Genomic DNA, 10,364 nt, shown 5'->3' with positions numbered 1-10,364 from the left:
AAAGTTAACTGTACAAAACATTGTCGTAAAAAAGTAATTTGTTATCTTTCTTTCACGGTTTCACCAATTAGTAAGTTTAAGGATCTGAATCGGAGCAGAGAGAGACGCCTGCGGGTTTGGGCAGTGAGACTGAGACGTTGAGAATCGCGGAATGCCTCTGAAGCCATCGTATTCGTCGGAGAATCTGATGCTTCCGGTGTCGGATCCTCCGAACGACGAAGACCGAGAGTGGCTTTTGAAAGCCGATAATTACAAGACCTTCCAAACACGAAGGATTTATGCTGCCATCTCTTATATGTCATGTGCAGGTTCCAGTTCCACTCCATTTTTTGCTTCGTTTAAACTAATTCTTGAAACTTTTTAATTCACTGCGCGTGTTTAGGCTTTCATAAATCACTTGTTAATCTGTTTTTTTTTTTTTTGTCTTGTAGTGCTCTTGGTGCTGTTCAATAAAGCCGCTCTTTCGTCTTATCACTTCCCATCTGCAAGCGTCATCACGCTTCTTCAGGTTCATCTACATTTTCATGCTTATTATTATTATTATTATTATTTAGGTGAAAATTATTGCTCTCCAAATTTATTTGGTATTCAAACAGGTTCTTTCATGTTATTAACATGGTTCTAATAAGACAAGCCTACACGTGCAACTACCTTGTAAGAATTTCAGGCACCACTCACTCAAAATTGTAAACCAAAATAACTTCGTTCTTCACCGTTCTTAAAAGCAAGAATACGGATGATAAATATCTTTTAACGGATAGAATTGATGTCAAAATTCTTTGGAGGACCAAAATAATGACTGTTGTGGCTTTAGTTTAGGGTATATTTGGTAGTGATCTTTAGAGGGAAAAGGGAAGAGAGGAGGAAATTTTTTTAATTTAATTAGAATGCATGGACAATGTAAATGTTTTTTAGATAGTAATTCAATCACATATTTTTATACACTGTAATTCAATCATAGATTATCATGTAAGAAATTTTTTTTAACTTTTTCAATAACTATTTTAAAAGTCATCTTTAAGATTATTTCTGATTGACTAACAATATAAGAGTCTACCGTGATAGTGCATGAAAATCAAACTCTCATGTTTATGAGTAAATAATATATGCACTGTGTAAAAAATTTGTATACTGTCTTTCAATTACAAATTATTATATTACAAATTATTATATATGATAATTTATTGAGTTTTACAATAATTTTAAAAGTTATATCAACAATGATTTATAATCAGTGGACAATGCAAAATGTTTTACACGAACATAATTTTCAAAATTTATAAAATTAGTGAAAATTTGTTAAAAATGAAAAATGTCCTCCCTTCCCCTTAAAACCCAACTACTAAATATACCTTTAGAGGATTAAAATAGAGGTTATATCTATAAATTGATAGAGCTACAGTAAACTTGAATTTTCAATTTTTTTTGCTAATTCTCTCTCTTTCCCTGTCTGCTACTCCTCCTTATCTTCCTCCTGTTTTGCTCTTCCAATGCTCTTGAGCATCTTTCTCAACTGAAACTTGGGTGTTCTTACAATCAAATAGAATCCTTGTAAGAGTTGAAGTTTTCAAACGTTATTAGGGATTATCCAAATTAGTTAAAGCAATAATGCAAAAGTTATATTTCATACATTTGCCATAGAAAGCAATGATATATTGAATGTAAAATAAAATGTATAGTAAAGTGTGTGTGGTGTCTATGCCTTTGTTGACCACTTTGGCCTTGCAACTTGAGTACCAATCAAATCGTCCTGGATCTCCATTAGATTTTTTTCACATTTTTAAACATAATTCTATGCTTCTTACCACTGCAGATGGTATGCTCATGTTGTTTTCTTTATGTATTGAGGCGCTGGAGGATAATTTCTTTCATAGCAGGCGAATCAGTAATTATGTCAGATAACTCAAAAGGATTTGTGCCACTGAAGACTTTGAAGCATACCCTTCCTCTGGCAGGAGCATATTTACTTTACATGGTACGCCCTTCCTTTATTTATAGGACATATTTTCAATTGTGATTTATTTTCTATTTCTATTTTTCATTCACTCCTGTTTTTCCTGTCAAAAGCTAGTTACCATGGAGTCTGTTCGTGGAGTAAATGTTCCTATGTACACCACCCTTAGGAGGACCACGGTGGTATTTACAATGCTTGTAGAATATATGCTGGTGGGGCAGAGGTACTCACCTTCTGTCATTTTCAGGTAGATTACTTTGTTTCAATTGCTTGATGTGACATACAGATCCATATCGTATTCAAATAAATCTTTGATGACTTAATGCATGTGAAATTTTGGTGACATATGTGAAATGTATAATTTAGGTAGACTGGAAAATGCTCCATAGTCTTAGAAATATAATAAAACCATTTATGTGCGTTCCCCTTATAGCTTAACATAACATAGAATTAGACGCTCTACAACCAAATGGTTAGAACTTTGATTTTTACTAGTCCCATTCTTAATAAATGTTGAACGTGTATCAGCAGTGGTTTCTTACTGTTATGTTAATGGTTGGTTATTATTTAAGAAGTAAGTTATTATTGTTTCTTTCTGTTACAATAAATTTGTTTTAAATAGATGATCATTCAATAAAAAAGTATGCATTTATTTATCTTAATTTTGTGAGTTATGCTTATTTTACAACAGATTAGTATCAGGGCTATCAGGGCCTTCATCTTAAGAAGGATCGACCTGTGAGTGAACTGAATGAAACTCATCACAAAAAAGCCTAAGCACCTTGTTTCAATTCATTTGATAAATGGATTTTGAAACATCATACACAGCACTAGTATCACCTGTGTTTGATGGTGACAATTATCAAATCCGGGCAGCAGAGGCACATCTGAAGGCAAATGATATCTGGGAAGTTATTGAGGAAGACTACGAAGTTCTTCCCTTACCAACTAATCCAACAATGACTCAGATAAAAAATAAAAAAGAAAGGAAAACAAGAAAGGCAAAGGCAAGAGCTACTTTGTTTGCTGTTGTTTCAAAAGAAATTTTCATTAGAATCATGACCATTAAATCAACATATGAAATCTGAAGTTTCCTCTAGAATGAATATGAAGGAGATGAAAGAATTAAAGGAATGCAAGTCCTAAATTTGGTTAAAGAATTTGAGATGCAGAAAATAAAGGAGTCTGAAACAATTAAAGAGTATGCTAACAAGCTTCTTAGACAAAGTAAGATTGTTTGGTTCTAATTTTTCCAACTCAAGAATAGAGTAGAAAATAATGGTGACTGTCCCTGAAAGATTTGAGGCTACTATTACATCTTTGGAGAATACTAAAGATCTGTCAAAACTTACCTTGGCAAAACTTGTAAATGCTTTACAGTCCCAGGAGCAAAGAAGAAAAATGAGGACGGAGGGTTATGTGGAAGGAGCATTGCAACCTAAATTGCAAACTAACCAAGGAGAGAAAAACAAGTGGAACAAATACAAGAAGAAAAATTTCAACACCCAAGAAGCAGCAGCTAACACTAGCAACAATAATGGAGACAACAAAGGTTTTCCTTCTTGCAAGCACTATGGCAGAATGGGTCATCCTCCTTTCAAATGGTGGAGAAGACCTGATGTTAAGTGTGAAAAATGCAACAAGTTAGGGCATCATGTGAGAATTTGCAAAAACAATTTTCAACAAAAGAATGTGGCTCAAGTTGCAAGTCAACAAGAAGAAGAGCAATTGTTTAAAGCAACATATTTTACAAGCAGCAGTTCAAGTGAATGTTGGCTAATGGATAGTGGTTGTACCAACCACATGACCCAGGATCAAGAGCTTTTCAAAGAGTTAGACAAATCACAAGTATCAAAAGTTAAAATTGACAATGGTGATCTTATTATTGTTGAAGGAAAGGAAACTGTAGCCATTGAAAGTTGTGCAAGTACAAAATTAATTTATGATGTTTTGTATGTACATGGGATTCATCAAAACTTGGTAAGTGTGGGGCAATTGATTGAGGAGGGGTTTAAAGTCATCTTTGAAAATAAGCACTGTTTGATTACAAATGTCAATGATAGGGAAATTTTTAATATCAAAATGAGAGGCAAAGGTTTCTCATTTAATCCTTTGAAGGAGGAGCAAACAGCCTATCCAGTTAATGTAAACAATACATAAGTCTTGTACAAAAGATTAGGCCATTTTCATCATGCAACTGTTGAGGAACAATGCACAATCTCACTTGACCGTTATGCAACGAATGCTTTAAATAATGTAGATTTTTCCATGAAGAGAGCATCGTCAGTGTATTATAAAGAAATGGACCAATTACTTTCATCCTTTGAAGCCTTAAAGGTTAAAAGGATGGAATTGGAGATTGAATCACAATTTATGAATGAAGCTCGTTTAGAATTGAATAATACCATTTAGCATTCAATCCAGAATGAGAAAAAAGAAAAGGAGATCCTTTGTAAAAGAAAGGATGTGTTAATGGATGAATTGGAACAACTTCTTTCTTTAGTTAAACAGAAAGAAATGGAGATAATAGACAATGACTTTAATTTAGAAGCTATAGAAAATAAGATAAATAAAGTTATCTCTGGATTTAAAGAGATGCAGTCAAGCATCTAGCAAGGTATAACATTCTTCAAACAGAGGATTATTTTCATAGATAAAAGAGTCACGGAACTAGAAGCGAAAAAGAAAGTTGCTACTGCTGCAAGAAATTTCTATTTCTCCAAGAATAGCTACTGAAGCAAAGTCACTGTGTGTTGAAAAAGAGAGCATTCAGATAAACATGGATACGACTACATTAAAACTTGAGCTATTGAGAGAGAAACTTGGACTTGTCAACCACTGATCCAAGGAGGAGTGTTGAATGTGTATCAGTTGCCTCTTAGTTTGTTATTTTCTATTAATTGTTTGACCAAGTTTTTAGGATTAGTTGTTTTGTTTTTTGTTACTTAGTAGCTGTTATGTTAGTGGTTGATTATTGTTATGTTAGTGGTTTGTTATTGTTGTTAGTGGTTGGTTATTATTTAGGAAGTCAGTTACTATTACTTCTTTCTATTACAACAAATCTGTATTTAAATAGATGATCATTCAATAAAAAAGTGTGCATTCATCTCCCTTAATTTTGTGAGTTACGCTTATTTTACAGCAATAAAAATTGAATGTTAACTTGTTTATTATTATATTGACTGTACTTATTGTACTTACAAACTTAATATGTGCGTTGTAAATATGGTATATTGAACATTTAATTTAAAATAATTAATTATTCATTTGGTCCCTATAGTTGTTCAAACTTTACCTTTTAGTTCTTATATTTAAAAACCAACCATTTTAGTCCTTATACATACTATTTTTAATTCCTTTTAGTCTATATAAATTTAGATTGTCGGGACTAAAAGGGATAAAAAATGATATATATAGGGACTAAAAAGGATATGAGGGGCTAAAGTAGACCATTTTTAAGTATAAGGACTAAAATGTTAAGTTTATATAATTATAGAAATTAAATGAGTAATTAAACCTTTAAAATATTTAGAAATACTCCTCCTACATGCCCTTTCACATGGGGATGGGGAAGTTGATGTGCATTTTATTAAAAAATAAAAGATTAAACCTGCAATTTGATCCTCTAAAATACAAGTGCCATCACATTAGTCTTCCAAAAATATTGTGCAATAAATTAGTCCCTCGAAGTGTTTTTTTTTTTTTCATTTTAATCCTCCATTGTAGATCTTTGAGGGACTAATTGGGTGACAAAATCTTGAGGACTAAAGTAGTGATAAAAAGAATCTTTGGGGGATAAATTTGGTCCAAAATTTTTGGAGTACTAATGTGATGTGATGACTCATATAACTTTGGAGGGCTAAATGAATGTTTACTCAAAAGAAAAAAGAAAAGAAAACTGGTTCTTTGTTCTTTTTGTTATTTGTCTCCCTTTTTTCCACTATAACTGAATGAAGTTAAAGTTCAAATTGTTCTTTGAATGAACATCTCCCTGATTCCTTCATTTAACTGAAATTTGTAAGGTTGTTATCAGTGTTGGCTTGATTGTCTTCGGTGCATTTGTTGCGGGAGCACGGGATTTATCCTTTGATGCCCATGGCTATGCCATTGTTTTCCTGTCAAACATCACCACAGCTATATATCTTGCAACCATAGCCCGTGTTGGTCGTATTCCTGTTCTCTCTTATCCACACACAGTGGAAATTCTATACCTTTTTTCCTTGTAGAGTTCAGTTTCTTACTTATTTGGCATTATGTCTTTTTTCAGGCAAAACTAGTGGCCTTAATAGCTTTGGCCTTATGTGGTGCAATGGTAAGCTGATAGATTGTATCAAATGGCCTATCAAACTTTTTTTTTTTGTAAAAGAAAGCATGCTTGTTTTCTTTTTAATCTAAATGTGGTATGAAATAATTTTTTTATTGTGTTATAGGTGTCACATGTGGGCCCTTTTTGTTTATCTGGACATTAGTTCGGGGTGACGTGAAGATGACAATCAATTCTCCTTACCTTCTTTCACCTGGTTTTATTGTATGTTATGCTTTGGCTTTCTCCTATTACTAATTAGCAGTTTTTATCCTCAGTTACTTGCCAAAAGATTTTTTTTCTATCCTTAAAAGTTAAGTAGGATTCTAGAAGTCTGTCTAGCATAAATCATATAATCTCCTCTTTTGCACTTTGCCAGCCTGAGCTATTTTCTGCCACATTTTGATGGAAAGAGAGTTATATGCTTATGTAATAAAGTACACAGGAAAAAGTGCAAACAGGCCAAGCCTAATTGTTATCACATGTTCCACATGTCTATTCAGTTGACATGATGTAAATTTTTGGGATGTTAATATGTAACAAACTACTGGGTCATTTTGCCGCATTTTAACCATGTGACCATAGTATAAATGGGCCAAATTGCAGGGGGGTATTTCATACCATGATATAACATAGGCTAAATGTTTTGTTCAGGCTTGGTTGATGATTATTTTTAGTAATCCAATTGTTTTATTTTATTTTTATTTTTTTCATTCTTAGAAGTCAAATCCAAATAAATTTCAACTTTCAGTTTTCATAGTATATTTGTTGATCTTACAGGTTCTTAGTCTATCCTGTCTTGTACTAGTTAAAATGTATATTATCTATAATCAATAACTATTATAATGGGAATAACTCATTTTGGTTTTACCCTTAATCTTTATTCAGTAACTACAAAAAAATAACTGTCTACTCCCACTTTTATATAACCTCCTCTCTCCTCTTTTATTTTATTTATTTAAAAAAATATACATATAGAGCAGCACGGAGTGCCTCTCTTTCGCCTAGTATATTGTGGAAACTATCACTGCTTCCACATGTGTCTTGCACTTTTTTTTTTCTTCTGCTTTAATGGGGGCAAGCTCTCACACACTTGTCATGCACAAGTATTATGTTTCCAGCAATTTAAAGGTCCATTACCTTAGTTCATAGAGAAACAACTGCCGAATGGCTTATAGAAATCTGCATCAATTTTAAACCCAGATTTCTCTTAATTTTGATATTTTGACTAGTTGTAATTTTTATGTGTTTTTGGGGTGCAGGTTGTTTTGCTTTTTTCCTGCATCCTTGCTTTCTTCCTGAATTACAGTATTTTTCTGAACACAACTCTCAATTCAGCTCTGGCACAGACAATATGTGGTAATCTTAAGGTTTGCTCACTTGCTAGTTGTTTTGCCTTAAATGTGTGATGCACATGCACCTATTTTTCCAGGTTGACACTGATAATGTATAAGCTTTCTCTTTCATAGTGTTATCATAGTAGCTAATTACTGCAAGATCTATGTAGGTAGAGTGGATATTTTCTGTTAATTCAAAATTTGACCAATATTGGGGTAGAAACAGGGGTGCATTGGTACCCTTCTTGTTGCCTATTAAAACATGGAATTTAAGAAAATCTCCTAGTACATTTTGGTGTGGAGAGAGAGAGAGCAATTATAAGGAACTATTAATTTGCTTATCGACATTGGTTCATTTTAAGAGGGTGGGGTACACAGTACACTCAATTAATCAGACAAGTAACTTGGGAATGAGGCAATTTCAAACTGTACACTCTGAATTGAGAGGGGAATTTAAATATGAATTTGGCTCTTGTAAAGTAAGGAGATGCACTAGAGAGGATTAAGTGCAATTATAATTGTTAATTAAAAAATAATTGTTTAAATCGTGATAAAAACATGCTCATATATAACATTATAAATTTGTTAAAATCTTAACCATTTTTTTAATCAAACGTCATAAGTATACTTTATTCTCTAAATTGCACCTTCGTCACTTTAAAAGAGCTAAATCATTTAAATATAGAAGCAGTTTCACTTGTAAACATTTTTGGAAGATAAAAAATGTGAAACTGTCGATTCTCTTGGGAAATCATCTTTCTGGTCTAAAGTTACAGTCGAATTTGACTCATGAAGGGAGTGAAAAGTTGGGGAAAAAGAAATATAACTTGGTATTTTAGTGCAGAATACTTGTTTCTGATTGAGGAGGCATAATTATGATCTTTGATTGACATTGGAAACCTTTAATTGTAATGGACTCCTATGTAAACTCGTTTATACAATCCTTTTTACATTCATTTTAGATCATTGTCATAATTGACGGTTGTATGTGGTTTTCATGCATGGACTCTAAATATTCTGATTAAATGTCTAGGATCTATTTACTATTGGCTTTGGCTGGATAATTTTTGGTGGGCTACCATTTGATTTTGTGAGTATTCTTGTCTCGACTGACTTTTATCATTTGAGGGTATTTTCCTTGTTGATAGAATGCGTTGTGTTTTGGTTGCAGTGGAATGTAGTAGGACAACTTCTGGGTTTTGCGGGCTCTGGTTTATATGCCTACTATAAGCTCATCGGCAGATAACTCACTGCGTTTGATGTCTTTATGGATTTCGGACTACCATTGCTTCGGTCATCTGACCTTCACTACATCAAGGAGAAGAATCTGAATTGACCATAATGTCGAACAAGTGATCAAGCTAATCTAATTTATTAGTATATTTTGATGAGTCAGAAGTTGACATTAATACATAATCTCGTGGCTTTAGTATATTCAACCTGCTTTTGATCTAGCAATGAGTTCACCTAGCGTATTCGATGAATCCATTGCACCCCTCTCCCTATCTTGGGGATAGAGGTTTCTGGACTTTCCATGTATTTATTCATTTTACTTTTGGGAGTTTGAAGACGTGACAAGGAAGGGAGAGAGGGCAAGCTCAACAGTTTTTGCGGTTCGATTTTAGGATAAAGATATCTCTTTCTGTATTCCTGTCAACTAGTATGTAGTATTTCTTTTGAATGGAGCCATTGGGTGCTAGAGAAAGTAGAAAATGATCACAAAATTTGATTCAGAGTCAGAAAGAGTCAGGAGGAAGAGTTGTAAAATCCCAAAATATAAACTGTGGTACTAAGGAAAAAGAAAGTTAGAAATGATCAATGAATATTTAACTATTGGATTTTATATGAATAGTTAAAAGTGAGATAAATATACACGACTCTTGGTCATGTAATTATTATTTTATTTTAATTATTTGTATAGTTTTACAGTCTTTGATTAATACTGGTAAAACCATAATGTTAATCCTTGGTCTAAGGGTGTTGATTTGGTTAAGTCTTGTCTAAAGTTGTGACTCCAATATTCAAACTCTTGACATGGATAGTGAAGTTGGCCTGATGTCATTAATGTCACCAATTACTTTTGGATGAAATTGATATCTCTATTCTTTGACAACATAAATACAATTTTAGAGTTTTTAAAAATTTAAATTTAATAGTCTAGTCGTGGAAATTGACAAAAAAACTTAGGAATTTTAAAATGCAGTTAGGAATAAATATTTAAAAAGTTAAATTCCTTTTATCGAAATAATTTTATATGAATTTAAATATATTAATAAATTTATTAACTTTTATAATAATAACTTTAAAATTTATATCTTATCTTAACCATATGTAGAAATTAAACTCATCATATTAATCAAGAAGAGTTATCATCACGATGTTATAGAATTGTAATACATTAATTTAAATAACAATAGTAATTAGGTATCTTGTGTCTCAAAGTCACTAACTGAGGAACTGATTCTTTAAGCTAGTTTTTTAAGTTTGTATGTATTCTCTGTCTCACTCACTAACAGATCATTTAAAGTTTAAACTAAGTTAGTCCATTTTAATTTTAATTTTAATTTTACTTTTAAGGAACTTTCACACACACCTCACTTTGTGAAAGACTATGTTAGCACAAAAATATTTCTATTTACTAAATATATGATTTTTGGTGTTTGGTTTCTTCTTAATTTAGTGTGAAAAATCCCAGACATTTAAAGTTTATCTGTTAAAATGATAAGAAATATTATTAGATTTTAAATAAACGAGTACTTTTTACTATTTT

The 10,364-nt window shown here is 32.3% G+C and overlaps 1 protein-coding gene across 3 annotated transcripts; it reads left to right on the top strand.

Moving 5' to 3' along the window:
• LOC114414972 (UDP-N-acetylglucosamine transporter UGNT1-like) lies at positions 1–9,503 on the top strand. Of its 3 annotated transcripts, none has more exons than XM_028379444.1 (10): positions 1–308; positions 432–508; positions 1,814–1,975; positions 2,068–2,201; positions 5,988–6,118; positions 6,222–6,266; positions 6,385–6,482; positions 7,520–7,616; positions 8,628–8,684; positions 8,766–9,503. In XM_028379444.1, the coding sequence occupies exons 1-9, from the start codon at positions 152–154 to the stop codon at positions 8,678–8,680; spliced, it is 954 nt and encodes a 317-aa protein (XP_028235245.1). In that variant the 5' UTR covers positions 1–151; the 3' UTR covers positions 8,681–8,684; positions 8,766–9,503. The 3 variants fall into 3 exon arrangements, with proteins under 3 accessions (XP_028235245.1, XP_028235244.1, XP_028235246.1); XM_028379443.1 differs by having other exon boundaries at positions 6–308; positions 7,520–7,627; XM_028379445.1 differs by having other exon boundaries at positions 145–308; positions 1,849–1,975; positions 7,520–7,627.
• Positions 9,504–10,364: the final 861 nt, after the last annotated feature.

Source organism: Glycine soja, chromosome 6 (genome assembly GCF_004193775.1).
Source record: "Glycine soja cultivar W05 chromosome 6, ASM419377v2, whole genome shotgun sequence".
Taxonomy (NCBI): Eukaryota; Viridiplantae; Streptophyta; class Magnoliopsida; order Fabales; family Fabaceae; genus Glycine; species Glycine soja.
This window is presented reverse-complemented; position numbering and strand designations above follow the sequence as displayed.